Raw genomic sequence first — 17,188 nt, 5'->3', positions numbered from 1 at the left:
AACTAGAAGTAACTTGCCACAACTAAGTGATCAATGGCTGATGCTCATTGGTTAATACAAAGTTGATTCTTTCCATAGATAGACTATAGCATTTGCAATATAATTTTTTTTTTAATAAAATTCATCTCTAGCTTCAAAATTAAGCTTTTAAATTATTTATTATTATAAAATGGCAAAAAATGTTTTTAAATAAGATGTCATAACAGATGGCATCACCACAATTTAAAATTTCTTTTGCCAGGAAAGTTATGCAACTCATTGCTGAATTTTTAATATTTATATTTACATTTTTAATATTTTTCTAGGTTATTATATTAATTATTAAATATTTTATATTTTCAATAAATAATTATTATAAAGATGACTTAGTACTTTAATAGAATAATTTATTTTTCATAATTTTAATCTTACGTAATGTTAAATTTTGTATTTTACTTGTATTTCTGTATAATTGATAAATACACTTTTGAATATTGTGAATACTTTATTTAAAATATTCTGCGTAATGCTCATTTTTATGTCATCTGATTGGAGAGTTATTTTTATTTCATTTTTAAGTTATAAATTATTGTTTTATTAAAAAAAATAAAGTTTAATTACTGTTCTTGATTTTTGTTAAAATACTGTAAGTATTAATTTAATATACACTCGAACCTGTTTTTGTGCGGTCGATTTTTGTGCAATTTTTTATTTGTGCGGTTTGTTTTGTGTGATTTTTTGTGTGCGGTATATGAATTTCAATCAAATTGGTATACTGCACAAAAATAATTGCACAAAACACATTGCACGTATAAAAAATCGCACAAAAAAAGACCGCACAAAAACAGGTTTGAGTGTACATTATTTTAACATGCAAAAATCTGATTGTAAATTTAAATAATTTTTAACAATTTTCATAGAACTTATTTAAAAATTATCATGAAAAGTAATGAATAAAACTAAAAACTTTTTCAAGGTGACTTCAGAAATCATATGATTAAAAGATATCATTGTTATATTATAATTTGAATTGTAAAGAATACTAACAGGCATTAAAGTTTATTTTATATATGCAAATGCATATGCAAAATATGTATTTCAATGTATTCAGAATTTTCTTGCAATATACTTTTGAAAAAATTTTGTGACACTTGTTTGTAAGGAAATCTTGTATATAGATATCAAAAGGTTAAAAATTTATTTGAAAAATTTTAATTAAATTCTTTCAAATAACAAGACTGAATTTAAGAAATAAGATTATAATTTTAAGAATCAATTTAGAAATTAAAAATAGAAAGTCAAGCCCGATGTTTCAATTGAAAATGCAAAGTTTTGCAATGGAAATAACATATTCTCATTTTTTTTATCTAACATATCTCATAAATAAACTTCAATATCGAATAGTCTTGTTTTTATAATTAAATTATTGGTACTATCAATTTTATAATTAATAAAACTTAATGTGCATTTTTTCAAATAAAAATTAGGGTCTTGAGAGGATAATGGGTACAGCACAAAGTTTAGATCCTAGTCTGATAGAAGTATCAACAGGAAATGCTAAATATGAACATGCATTAAAAGCTGTAGTATGGAGAATCCCTCGACTTCCAAAAGAGGGCCAAGGTATGTTTCATCTTCATTAATATTAGTAATTTAAACCTACTATCTATTAATGGAAGTAATTTGTACCCATCTGTTGGGTGAAACCTTATCAAACATGACTCCTATTTTCATTAATTCTTTCGGAGAAAATTACACTACATTTACTCAAATACCAATCAGATATCAAGAGAGTTATTAATAAATTGCTGTATAATAATTAATAAATGTTTTTATCTCAATGAATATTAGAATATTTATGATAGAAATAATTGTAGCAAAATCATAGAATTCAATAATGTTAATTTAAAAAAATGGCATTAATATAAGGTAATTAGATATTACCGTATATTTTCACAGATAACACGAGGTATAAATTTTCATCAAAGTTTTATAATTTTAGCATATATCTGTCCTATAAGACAACCTCCAAACTATCAATGGCCTATGAATTTAGTTTAGATCAGCGATTATCATCTGGATAATAATACTGTATAGCGTATACAGAATTATGTCCTATTCGTAATTTTTCGAATGAACAAATTTTATTTTCTGCCTTGCTATTGTTGCAAACATTTGCACTGATTCAGGCATTCAGGTAATGACCTTGGCTATTCACAAAAATGTTGTATGGGCTATTCTATTTAGTGGACATGCCCTACTCTCTACTAGTAAATAATTACGGTTTGTCCGTTTTTTTTATAATGGTTTTAATTTATATAAATTTTAACCTAATTTTTTTGTATCTATCCTATAACACGACCCCGGATTTTGGGGGCCTTTTTTATGATTCAACTATCGCCTTATCTGCAGAAATATATGGTAAATATAAGGGTAAGCACACACTTGGGTGGACAAATGGATGGGGCAGGCAAAATGGACAGAGAAAATACTCTGTGCATTATAATATATGGGCCTGCTCACATTAGGTGGGTAGACAGATGGAAAGTATAAGTTGCACAGGAAGAAATCATCACATATTCTTGAAGAAGTCTATTTTTCTTCTATATACTTTACTCTTCATCTAATGCCATAAACAAAAATCTAACAGGGTTAGGTCTAGAGACCTTGAGGCTTAGTTACTGGTTTTACCAAAAGTGTCCTTGAAATGTTGCATCACAAGATGGATAAAATGAAGAAAAAGCTCTATTATGCTGAAAGTAGGTACTGTACATGGATTGCTATGTACAGTAAAGGATCATCCCCTAGTTGTTCTATTAATTAATTTTTCAGAAATATGAGTTAATTTTGTCCTGTCATACAATCTTATAAAATAACTGTACCCATCAATATGTCATCAATCACTTGTACAGTACCACACATTGTTAGAGAATGAAGTTGGTTGCTTTGAATTCAGTATTTAGTACTGATGTTAAAAAATTCATTTGACAAAGTGAACAATTCTATGAATCTTTTTCAATAATAATTACATTTTCATTGAATAAAAATGTAATTATTATTGAAATTGATATTAGATCCTGTTATTCAAAATTAAATGAAAACACATTTCATAGAGAATGTTCCACAGATAGATTAAATACAGGTACTCCTCACTTTACGACCTATCTGCTTAACGACCACTCACACTTACGACCAATCGAGTTTCGACCTGCAATTCAGGGAATCCCCTTTCTCAGCTTGAGTGTTGGTCAGTGGCAAATGGTGACATGTGCACTAAGCATACTGTAATAGGCTTGCTATACACTTTTTCAGTCAGTTTCATTCTGACAAATGATATGTACATATGCATGTCTTTTTATGAATAAATTTGAAGTTTATTGCATAATTTGTATAATTTTACAACGATCCTATATTCCTGGTGCAAGCTCCTCGCTTATCAACCAATTCACTTAACGATGTAGTCGTCGGAACGGAACTCGGTCGTAAAGTGAGGAGTACCTGTAAAAGTAAGAGCTTGGATTCAAAGTAAAATGGAATTATTAAGGTCTATAAAAGAACAAAAGCATCTATTACTTTTATTGTAATTGTTCTACTTAATTTGAACTGTTAGAAAGAAAACAGATTTTTGTATCAACTTTGAGATTACTGAATCTTTTAAATCTTTAGTTGACTAAAATCTTCACAAATGATTTAAGTGCATATGTAATTCAGAAATTCATCCCCTAAAAATAAATATTACTTCTATTTTTAAAGTAGCTTATGTAGTTCCTTTTGCTTTGAAGAAAGTACCATAATAGAAATCTGGATGATTTAGGGCAGGGGTGAGCAACCTTTTTAATCAACGGGCCAATTTAAATTTTAAAATTTTTTGGCGGGCCACACATAAAGTAACACTTATTAATAATTTACAAAACTTTATTTATAATAAACATTAGAATAAAAAAAATATAAAATTTAAAAAAAGTAAAGATTTTATATACAAATTTTAATGCAAAATAAAAACAAACAAGTAAAGAACAGAAAAATGAATTTACTTGAAATTTTTAATGAGAAATTTGGCACTGTTTTTTCGATACAAGCTGATCAATATCATCCGGAATTGATGAGGTAACTACACGTACGCAGCTTTCTAATCATGCATCACTCAGTCTTGATTGGTGGTCATTTTTGATTAATTTCATGGTTGAAAATACTTTATAAAATTGATTAGTTTAATTATTGGTACTGTGACATTTGGCAAACTCAATCTTTTCGCACACGAATTTTCCTGGTGAATTATGCAGTGGTTAACAAATATTTCCCTTCCTGTGACCTTCTTAATGTCTTGAAATAGCCTTCCCTATACTCCTACCGCCATGCTTGACATTGCTCGTGCTCCATCTGTTGATATACCAATAATCTTTTGTAATGAAATTGAAAAATTTTCCAACACAGTTCATCGTTCAGGTCTTTGCCGGTTGTAGTCCCTTGCATTGGAATCAGTGAACACAATTCTTCGGTAATATTAAATTTGGTGTCAATACCACGTAAAAATATAGCCAGTTGTGCTGTATCGCTAATATCGCAACTCTCATCAAGTGCCAAAGAACAGTATTCAAATTTTTCAATGCATTCACGAAGCGTTGTTGCTATGTTCTCGGACAAGTCTTCAATTCTCCTTGCAATGGTGAATCTTGATAAACTAATGTTTGAAATAATATTTATTTTATCAGGATATGCTATTTCTGCAACAGCAGTCAGACATTCTTTTATCATCTCTCCATCCGCAAAGGATTTCATTTTTTTGCCAGTATTTGACTGACAACAAATCTAGCCTTTACTGCCGTATTTGATAAAATAGCTTGATTTTTAAAAATAGCCTATTGGTTTCCCAAGTTTTTCTCCATTTGATTAAACTTATCTATCCAGAGTTGTCCTGTTAAGTTTTTATATTGTTGTTCATGTTTTGTATCGTAATGCCTTTTTATGTTATATTCTTTTAATGTCGACACAAGTCTCTGAGCATATTAAGCATACAGCTTTATCTTTGATGAAAGTGAAAAAATAATCAAATTTCCACTTTTCTTGGAAATGCCTGTGCTCATCCGCAACCTTCCATTTTTTTGTTTGCTTTTCCGACATGCTATTATGGATTAAAAATTTGAAAGTTAAAAAAATTTGTAGGAAAACTTAATTTTGAATAAAAAAAACTCTAATATTACCTTATTGACAATAATATTGCACTCGCCTTTGAAGAAACACAAGAATTGCTAAAACTGCTAGTTAACAGCTTACCAGTCTGACTGATTGTTTGTGTTTGCTTCTGTCACACAAACACAGACGCGTCACGTTCGTATTGCATGTTTGAACAAGTCGCCGACAAGTGAGTAACTCATCACAAAAAATTGTTTCGGTTTAGTATGTACTACCATTTTATTATAATTAATTTTATAACAATATATTGATGGGAGAAAGTCGATAAAATAAATTCAATTTTAGAAATGCTTGGCGGGCCACATAAACATGTTTAACAGGCCGCATGTTGCTCATCCCTGATTTAGGAAAATAAAAATTTTAGCTGTATGTTTTCAAAATAGATGTTTGTGTCCAAAAATGTAATGGAAGAATTCATATAAATAATTTTATAGTTTTGACATATATTTCTCACATTCATCAACAATGCATCAAGATTTTGTATGGTGCCCAGAGATAAAAAAACTGGCAAAGCAGTCTGTGCTAACAAATGATATATGCAGAATGTTTCTTTATTAATGAAAAGCAGTCTTAAAAATTTTATTTATATAAATTTAAATAACATTAATTTATAAGGGTAGGGACCACTATAGGTCAAGTTTTCTCCCTCCAAAAAAATTTCCAATTTTCCTCTCAATGGTCCTATCCATAAATCGTATTTACAGTTTTTTTACATATGTGATTTATCATCTATTTATCTGTTAGCTATCATCAAGAACGTTTTATAAATTTTCCAATAGAATAATTTCTCTTTATGATTTTTACTTGTTGGTATGTCTAGCTCAGTCATATCAGCAATTAAAAGTTAAAAATAAATCTTTTAAATTATCAGTAACCAATGCTGTTAAATAGTTATTTCATACAACAAGACTACTTTTTGACATTGAAAAATTTTTGTGATTTCTGAAATGTCTTATGGAGCTATTAATATTACTATTATAACTAGCTTATTTAGTAGAGCCAGTTATTTTCATGTTATAAAAGTTTCTGGAATAAGACAAATAACAAAGAACATATTAAGAAAATGTATCAAGTATTAAAGAGAATTACCTCAAAGTTGCAGAATATGTAAATTGTGACTAAAATAATTATGTAAATTAAATAACTAAAAACCTAAAACTAATGCAAACATTTAATTTTGAAATTTAAAAGTAAACTACAATATTATATTAAAAATTTTTAATGTATTTACTATTTAAAAATAATATAAATAACATGATCAAATTAAAATATACTTGTAAGGAATATGCTTGTTACTACTCTGATATGTATCATACAATATGTAGAAACACAAATTTTGAGAACTTGTTTTACTTCTAATTTGAGAAATATTTGAAATTCTAAATAAATAAATCAAAAATACATACATGTCAGTCAAATGTATGTCACCAAGTCTACTTCTTACAAGTAAATTTTTCATTTGATTGTCCTGTATAAATACATACATGTACAGTCAAAAAGTTCCTGGAATTGTTGTATATCAATATACTGGTGGGATATATGGAAATGCTTACCTATTCACCTTTAAAGTAGGACCCTTCAGCATACACACACGTACTCACCCTATCAATCCTGTCATTGTTAAAAGCACTGTTGAAAGGCTTCTTTTTGAATATTCAGGAGTTTTGCCATCACATTCAATTTGATGATCATCCATGGTTGCAAAACACTTCTCCTTGAGACCCATTTTCAGCATAAGGAACACCCAAAACTCACTCAGAGCAAGATCTGGTTAGTATGATGGTTGGACGATGACAAAAGCCTTTTGTTAGCAATGACAACATATCATTATGCAGAAACTATCCTCCCACCACTTGTTTCTTCTCTCCAAGCTGCATCTCAGAATCTATGCAAAACTTGCACATAGAAATGACCTGTAACATTCTGCCATACAGTACAAACTCGTGGTGCATCAAACTGTCCATGTCAAAAAACGCAATGAGCATCACTTTTTCCTTGGACTTGATGAGGCATGAATTCTTTTGTCGGGAGATGACACTTTGCCACTCTAATGACTCATCACCAGTGATTATCTTCATGAGAAACATTGGGTCCTACATACTTTTTTCAAACAGATCTCCAGCAATCAGCATGTGACATTCCATCTGATCATGATTTTCCAAATAAATTTATGTCAATGTGAAATGCCTTAGAATGCATTTCACATTGACCTGTCTCAACTTCAAGTTGTCAGACAGAATTCATGAATAGATAATTTATGAATAGATCTGTGAGAAATATCAACCTCTTGTTCCAACTCTATAATGGTCAATCATAGATCAAAACAAATCAGTTGAACCTTTACCATCTGGAGGGCAATTCCGGGAACTTTTTGATTGCTTATGTATATCAGATAATTATTGACATTTTTCTGTTAATTTACTAGTATCCAGTATAGGCATAAAAATCATTTAGTTAATTTATTTTGATGATTGGATGAATGGAATAAGGTGATGCAACATGGCTAAGACAGTGCTTCCGCAAAGACTTTCTTTGGGAAATTGATCTCTAGACACATGGAATTTTTTTTTCAATCATCAAAATAGGGTCCACCAGTGGCCAAATGGAGTTTTTCCAAGATAATCAGGGCATTGATTAATAATTCTAATAATACTTTCATATTTCAAAATTAAAGTTTACTTAATTCTATCATCTTTCTCTTTACAGGTGCCTATACAACACATTTATTCCTATTGCGATTAGATATGACTTCATTTGATCAGATTCCTGAATCATTGAGTCAGCATGTGGATGTAGAATTTACAATGCCAGCAACAACTGTATCTCACACTACAGTGAGATCTGTCTCTGTCACTAATTCAAATCCACCAGAGAAGTATGTTCGTTATGTTTCAAAACATGAATATAAAGTTGAAATAGAGTTTACGGAAAGTAAGGCAGAGAGTGAATATGTAACGGCAGCAACAACAACAACAACAACAACCGCCAACATTCCTCCAACTCTTGCAGAAACACCTTCCAACGAACACGAGGATGACGACGACAGTGACTGAATTATCAATTCAACTCAAATAGGTTGAAGAAATCATCAAAACAACCGAGTGTTGGGATTTGTATCAAAATGATAAAAATATTCTATGTGCCTGTCAATATTGATTGTTAAATTTCTGTTTTCTCCAGGAAATGGCAGTGAGATTGGAAGCCTTCTGGATGTTGCCAGTAAAAAAAAAGGTGTTCTAAAATCTGTAATAATAGTTATATTCATCAACAATTCAGAATGAATTTACTGCAAATTAAAATGAACATTGCAATCGATCAATCTTCCCAAGATCATCATTCATATCTTGGCACATTGCTTTGGAATTTTCATCTAAATGGTGCAATTTATTGTTGCTTTTTTGATTGTTGTAGATATTATTTACATATACAAAATATATATAAATTTATTTCAAATCACATTAAGTCATGATATGTATATCATGTGATAAAATATTTTTATTTCTTTGGATAAACGTTTTGTATATTGTATATATTATTTATATCCATTCAACAGAAATTTATTTTTGACTGCACTTAAATATAAAAATCAAGTATTTAAAGAAAAGTATTTAATTTTAATCACTAAAAATGCAAATGCACACTATATTAAAACTATAATATAACATTTTATTGAGATGATTTGATAGTTTAACATATGTTTTAGTAAAAATTGTATACACAAATATGTTGCATAATATGAATGTGGAATAGTACTTACTATTCCAGTTACTGATATATTGGGGTGGCATGGCATAACTTAAAATATTTTTCAATTAATTTGATTGCACAGTTATTATTATTATCCTAATTATTGAGTCAAAAACATTCTTATAATTTCAACAGTTGATAAATTTTGATCAAAATAAGTTTTTATCAATGTGGCACATCAATAATCCAATTGTGCCCATGCCATGCTACCTTATTTTTATTACTTGTGTACGTGTTTGTTTGGCATTCCAACCTCACAATATATATTAATATTGCAACTGTTATTGTGTTCAAAAAGTATATGCTGCCTCAAATAATAATTTAAATGTTCTTTTAATTTATAATTGAAAATAAATCATTTTATTTCAGAATGCAAAGACAAAGACAAAGACAAAAACAAAATGAGCAATGAAAAGTTTAGTAGCATAATTCAAACAAGATGAATTTATATACATGCCATTTTCTGTCTATTGGTACAATACTTCAACTATTAGATTGCAAATATAGTAATTGTGAAAAATTATTTTTGGGGCAGCAATACTTATGTTGTTGTTATAGCAATAGGGGGATTATAAGAAAATGTTATATGGATCATAGGATTTAAATAGTCATTAAGAAATTGTAAATGGTGTACAATGTGGTTAAGGCATGTATGCCATGACACTAATAAACAAAAGACTTCCAATCAAATAATTTAAATTTTGTTTATTTTAATAAATTACACCACAAAGTTTTGCTTAAATGGCTGAACACGATCAAGACAGCTACAAAGAACCCATAACACTGTTTATAGCATGCATTTTGATGAAATTTATATCATTTTCAGGTTATCATCATTAATTAATAAAAGACCATTTATGTGTTGCCCTGTATTAATAAGCATAACACAATCTATTATAATAATTGAAATGTTATTAGTATAAATGTACATTGAGAAAATTTATTGCATTTTGAAATATTCTAAAGATTGTTGTTATACAAATTTACATCATAAACATTTAGATACATTTTTTAACTTTACATTTTTCTATACATCCACAAGAGCCGAATTATCGGGCTAGAGTTGGCTATAATAAATAAATAATTAATAAGACAATTTGGCACTAGAGCTTGGCATTAGGCGCCATCTCTTACTAAACTTAATAATTATAATTAAATAATTTTAATAATTTGGAACTGGAGGAAAAGAAATCGGCCCGAAGCGGGATTCGAACCCGCAACTTCTGCTATCCGTGCAGACACGTTACCAGTTACGCTACCCGGACCTTCAGTCCGATCGCCTCCTCCAGTATATATAAGCTAACATGACGACCATCGACGATCATTACAATGCCGGCTGGGGACACATCAAGTGCCCACGTCCTCCCAAGGCGGCCGGTGCGATGGCCAGTTGAGTGCCTTGGGAGGACGTGGACACTTGATGTGTCCCCAGCCGGCATTGTAATGATCGTCGATGGTCGTCATGTTAGCTTATATATACTGGAGGAGGCGATCGGACTGAAGGTCCGGGTAGCGTAACTGGTAACGTGTCTGCACGGATAGCAGAAGTTGCGGGTTTGAAACCCGCTTCGGGCCGATTTCTTTTCCTCCAGTTCCAAATTATTAAAATTATTTATTTAATTTAATTATAATTATTAAGTTTAGTAAGAGATGGCGCCTAACGCCAAGCTCTAGTGCCAAATTGTCTTATTAATTATTTATTTATTATAGCCAACTCTAGCCCGATAATTCGGCTCTTGTGGATGTATAGCTTTGTAACGGGTTAGTCGTTATTTATTTATATTTACATTTTTCATTAAATTTTTTTTATATTTAGTGTTTAATTTTGTTATTATTCTTTATTTTATATCTGTATTTATATTATTTTTTTCTTTCCTTTGAATAAATAATTTCACAATTAATATTATGTAATATTTATTTTTAAAATATCTCAGCATTACTTTAAAACTTGGCAATTTTATAGATTACGAATTGCAAATATTATCAATATTTTATTAATTGCATAGTAAAATTTTTCAGCAGTTGTATTGAAAGCTTAATGCCAGAGAATAATGACTGCCATTTTTTCATATTATTATTATTATTAGTTTTCGGAGTCTATTTTCTGATTTTATAAAATGAAATTAATTAGACTTTACTATATATAAACAGAATAAAGAAGCAATTTTAAGAACTGTTGAATTTATATATATATTATATATGTTCTCAAATATAATATCTCAGTTTTCTATTATAATTACATATCCTATCTACAGATAACAAATCATTTTTGTGATCTTATAAATATCTATAAGTTATTACTGATAAATACATTATTTTTGAATCAAAGTATATCAAGAATTATTTTCTCAAGATTAAAATGTGCTAGTCATTGCACTAACTGATATATTTTAAGAAGTGATCTCATATCAGAATTTGCAATACTAAAATCACCATTTATTTGTGAAAACTATTCATATGCTGATTGATTTTTTGTTGTAAACTAGGAACAATGTAGAAAAATATGCTCTCACTGTGCAATATTACATAAAAACATGAATTTTTAGGGACAAATTGGAAATTTATCAAAGGTATTTTTTTTTATAGTGGCAAATAAATAGTAAATGAATTGAAAAGAAAAATTTTAATGGAAAACTAATTTGAAGATAAAAATTTATAAATTTTATATTTATTTGACTCCTTATTACATAAAGTACTCTTTCTATTAACTTCCAAAATTAAATGTAATATACAAAAAATAAGAAGAGAAAATAAGAAATTTAATTAATTTTTTTAATAAAACTGTTTTTTAAACATTTATAATTATATATATAAGGGTCAAACAAATAAAAAAAATGCCAAATTTTATCAGGATATTTTTATGCTGCTAATTAATAAATTTAACACTAAAAGTAATAGTGTCATCATTTTGTAATTATTTTAATTATTACATAATTTAATTTACAAATAATAAGAATTATTATAATATAATATAGTATATGAAATATATAATAAAGGATATAATAAAAGCATTTACAGTCTTATAATTGAGTACTTTTATTTTTCTATATAAATATCTACAGGTATTAAATGCATTGTTAGATAGTGTGTCTTTTCATTCTAGTGGAATGAGGTAGTTGAAATATACAATAGTTATTTTAATATATTTTCTTCTCTGGATTTTGTTTTCAGAAATTTGTAAAACACAGAATGCACAACTTTTACATTTAATTGTACATTTGGTACAAGCGAACACAAACACTAAAATTTTAGGAGAAGCAAACTTTATCAGATATTTCAATGCAATTTTAAACCTTACATTTTTCTAAAGTCTGTATTATGTAATTTAATTTTTTGCTATCATCCTGTTTAGTAATCTTCAATTCAGAATCAACTACAAAACAATTAGTTGCTAGGCTGCAAATATTGGTAACATGTCGATTGAACTTAATAATATATGAAGTCATGCTACATTTAAAAGCAAATACTGAAATACTGGTTATAAAAAGTTTTTTTTTAATTCAGACTTTTTAAGGAATAAAGAAGGCATTTATTCCTCTACTAGGTATTAATTTTAATCATATACAGTATATGTGTGTGTTTAAAGGGTGGGAAAGAAAGTCACTTAACACCCCTGCTACATAATATATAATGTACTGTATCAAAGAATGTACTGTACATTCAGCACATCATGTAATGTGCATACTGCTAACTGTTTGAGGTAAGTCAATAAGACCTTAAAGCAATCAATTCCTTGTGAAATTCTGACTCTAAATGATGTATTGCATGACCCCCTTCCCATTTACAGTTTTGAAGTTGCATTCAAGATGGCAGTCATGCACATAACACACATCAATCTGTTTCCCTTTGGTCTAATGCAAAGATGTCCAACCCATGGCTCACTGAACCCTAAATATTTTTATGTATATTTTCATTTATTTTGTTAAAGTTTGTTGTAAAACTTATTCTCGTTTCACTGAATACCCTTTGATAATGACGTAATTGGTGTTAGAAAGCTGTTTTATCTATAGAACTGTTATGCATGTGGGGTAATACACTGTTGTGAACAATTCTTTTTGTGCATTAAAAACATCAAAACTGCTGAAAGTTGAGTGATTCCCATTTAACTAACATTCTTAGATTTACGACTAGTATCATAAGTGCAGTTATTGAAAATATAAAAGTAAAGCAATGTCAAAAATCACATTGAATTTATTACTGTCAATTTGTGATTAAAAATCGATACAGTAAGACACCACTTAATGCTGTTTCAGTATTGCGATTCCCTGAAATCATGCACGACTCTGTTGCTTTGATACTCACATGCAGTCTCGCAGCATGAATGTATGTTTACTGCGTCACAATTGATTTATGATTGGTCATCAATGTTATTGTATGTATAAAGATATAAACATAATACTTTATTTTATTGTGATAAATATGACAATTTTTTAGTTTTTACAATGGGTGATTGAAAAGGAAAAGCCTTTCACTGGAAACTAAAATGCAGGTATTCAGACAATTAGATGCAAGTGAATGGCAATCTGTTACCAGCACTGCATTAAATTTTTCAATTTCAACAATACAGACAATTTTAAAAAATAAAGACAAAATCGTATCATTGGAAACTATAATCACAACAACTTCTGCGACAAGAATTACCCGTACCAGAGGCAATGTGTTTGAGGAAATGGAAAAACGACTTTCCATCTGAATTGATGATAAAGTTGAATGCAATATGCCATTAAGCAATTATAATGGAAAAAGCGAGAACAATATTTAACCATATTCAGAATGAAAAAGGCAACATGAGTGAAAATTTCATAGCTGGTCGAGGGTGGTTCAATTGATTTAAAAATAGAAACAATCTACATAACAAATTACTGGAGAAACCACAAGTGATCTCCACTTGTGACAAAAGCAGCTGCTGCATTTCCAGTGACATTAAGAGCAATTATTGAATGAGGGAATTTTCCTCCTGAATTAGTTTTCAATGTTGATGAGACTGGTCTTCTCTGGAAGAGAATGCCAAAACACACATTTTTATCCGTGAAGAAAATTGAGCACTAAGATTTAAAGCTACAAAAGATTGTTTAACATTTCTAGTGAGTGGTAATGCTAATGGAGACTTTAAATTAAAACCACTACCCCAAGAGTAATGAAAGGAATTTCAAAATCATCTTTACCAGTAATTTGGGTGTCCAATAAAAGATCTTGGATCATTGTGAAAATTTTCCAGAATTGGTTTACCAAACATTTTTGCCTATCTATTAAACTCTACTGTGAATTTAAAAAACTAGAACCGAAAGCTTTACTTTTGATTGGTAATGCTCCAAGCCATCCAACTCATTTGTCTGACTTAACAACATGCATTTCAGTAGAAGTGATTTTCCTGCTGCCAAATACAACTTCGTTAATCCAACCAATGGATCAAGGCGTAATACCAAATTTTAAAGCTTATTATCTGCGGCAGACATTCCTACAACTGATTGATGTTGTCTACAGCATCCATGATATTGTAGTTTTTCCAAAAATCTCTAATGGATCTTCTCCATCAGTTTTATGTCTTTCCTGGAATGACGTGACTGAGAAATATTTGAAAGGCCGAAGCTAAGCAAGGATGTAGACACAAGAGAATCCATTGGTAATGTCAATGAAATTGTCAAGCTAGCTAATGAAATGGTTGGATAATATAAATGTGCAGGATATTGAAGAATTATTGAAAGTTAAAACTGGTGAAAGTTTTAACGGAAATTATGGATCAGTTTATACAAAATGATTTAGATTTTGATAGAAGTTCAAAGGCAAGATGAAGTGTCATGGATGTGATGTCTTGCTATAGACAACTGCTTGCTGAATGAAACAGGAAAAGGCAAACAACATTAGATGACTTCTTCACAAAAAACAAAAGATGTCAAATGAGGAACAACCTTATCACAAACATAACTTCTTTACTTGAACTTTTTTGATTTTCACGAATGTTTTATGAATAAATATCGATATTAGCAATAATTAAGTCTATAATTAATGTAATAAGAAATAAAATAAAATAAAAACTAATAAGCTTTCTTATTCTTTGTTCTGTTTCACTTATCCCCATTATTTATGCATTAAGATGACCTCATTTAATGCTGTTTTGTTTAGCGCTGTAACTTATTGGAACATATCCCCACATTAAGCAGTATCTCATTATATTCATATTTTGAACTTTTTAAATGCACATATTTCTATAAAGTACAGTACCTTTGTGGCCCACTGTATATACCTAAATTTCTAATTTGGTCCATTAGGAAAAAATGTTGGACAACCCTGGTCTAATGTGTTCCTAACATGAGTGAATTAACTTTGGTACATTCTATATTCTGTAGCAGAGATGTTAAGTGATTTTCCCACCCTGTACATTTTATAATTTAAAGAACCATCTATTAATTATTTTTGAGCTACTTTTCACCCCCTTCCCATTGTATATAATAAAGGGTTTTTGGCAAATCTTCTTTAATTACATATGGACTCCTGACTTAGAAAATATTTGCAGAATTTTTTAACTGATGGTTTATTCACATAACTAGTAAATAGGGTTATCCCTTTGGAGACTGGGGTCCCGATCTATCATAAGCCTAATTGTTAAGCAAAAAGGCCAGGGTACAGATTGATTGTTACCCTGTTAAAAATCGATTTTTATAAAAATTTATCGACAACAGATGTCAGCACTTGATGGCAGTGTCTTGTTTATTGTCTGTTTCACGTATTTTTGTCCAGGTGATGTTTTGTTCACTTAAAAAATTTTAATTATCGCTTTTTTTTCTTAATTTTTCATTTTCTGATAATTTTTTATTTCATTTTTAGCATATTCATGCAATAATATTACTATAATATGTCAATGCATTATAAATATTCAAGTTATGACCTTCGGTTCTGATATTTTATATATTTTTTAATTTTTAATTTTTATTTTAATTGAAAATATCAGCAAATGTTACATCTATTGCTACTAGTAATCATATGTTTATTACAAAAATATATAATCTCATTCGATATGAAGTGAATAAAGTATATTAGTTCATTATTAGTGATGTAACGAATATTCGGTTACTACCCGGTATTCGGCCTATTCGGCCTATTTTTCACTATTCGGCCGAATACTAAATACCTAAAAACAGGAGTAAGAAATAACAAAAACACAGTAAATTAATCATTTTGGTAACTTTTATTAATGCTGAAAATTAAACTACAATTATTAAAGTTAATAAAAAATAGCATCTATATCTAGTATTAAATTATTTCGTAATTAAATAATAATATAGCCTTTATCTAGCCCGATATCTTATGGCATTGATGGCGTGTAGGTTAGAATGTATCGGGCATTAATATTATTGTTTAGTTAATTATGTTATATTCGTATTCGCGTATATTTTAATATTTTTTACGATATTTTAAAATGATTTACAAAACGTTTTAATGAAACTTATCGTATTTAATGAAAGAATTATTTATCTATTTCCAGAAGACGAGTAACTAATATACAGGGTGGGCCAGCGAAAACGAAACGGCAGAGTGTTCGTGTTCGTCCAAGCAAAGCGCTCGGACAGGTCGATTTTACTGTCGAGGGGACATCTTATGCAATAAAGTTTTTTCGATTCTGAATATTAACTAAACAAACAGTTTTTTCGAAATAAATGTTTGTTTAGTTAATACAAAATAAATGAGTTTTTAAAATTTTTTGTTGTCTGTTGTATTCAGAATCGCAAAAACTTTATTGCAAAAGATGTCCCCTCGAGAGTAAAATCGACCTGTTCGAGTGCTTTGCTTGGACGAACACGAACACTCTGCCGTTTCGTTTTTGCTGGCTCACCCTGTATAATTTATTTTATATATAAAGCAAAAAATGAGCATTTCCCATTATATGCAAAAGATAACATTTGAAATTATGTTAATTTAAAAAATATTGACAAAAACAATAGCACTAAAATATCACAAAACTTCACAAATAGAAAACCCCCAATAATATATTTGAACTTTTCCACAACTGGGCAGAAACTAGACCATATGTCTTCACTAAAGTATATCCTTAGGGCACTATTCAGTCTACAAATACGTAGTAAAAACAAAATTTTAGAGTTAAAAAGATCGATTGCAAATAAAATAACTTGTAAGTTATAACTTACATCTAAATACCAACAACTGCAGAATCATATCGGGCTATTTACGGCTATTACATAAATTATACACCAATTTGGCACTAGAGGTAGACGTTAGGCTCCATCTCATATTAACTTTAATAATTATAATT

General features: G+C 29.3%; 1 protein-coding gene across 5 annotated transcripts in view; it reads left to right on the top strand.

The window, feature by feature from the left end:
• Positions 1–9,783, top strand: part of LOC136981826 (protein stoned-B) — a 96,477-nt gene extending 86,694 nt beyond the window's left edge. For all 5 annotated transcript variants that reach the window (XM_067278205.1, XM_067278202.1, XM_067278201.1 and 2 more), the window contains exons 8-9: positions 1,467–1,602; positions 7,879–9,783. In XM_067278205.1, the coding sequence (XP_067134306.1) occupies positions 1,467–1,602; positions 7,879–8,225 (483 nt within the window). In that variant the 3' untranslated portion in view covers positions 8,226–9,783. The remainder of the gene's footprint in view (positions 1–1,466; positions 1,603–7,878) is intronic.
• Positions 9,784–17,188: the final 7,405 nt, after the last annotated feature.

This window comes from Centruroides vittatus, unplaced genomic scaffold, assembly GCF_030686945.1.
Source record: "Centruroides vittatus isolate TY-2023 unplaced genomic scaffold, ASM3068694v2 contig_796, whole genome shotgun sequence".
Classification (NCBI taxonomy): Eukaryota; Metazoa; Arthropoda; class Arachnida; order Scorpiones; family Buthidae; genus Centruroides; species Centruroides vittatus.
The sequence above is the reverse complement of the archived record's forward strand: the minus strand, read 5'-3'. Positions and strand labels throughout refer to the sequence as shown.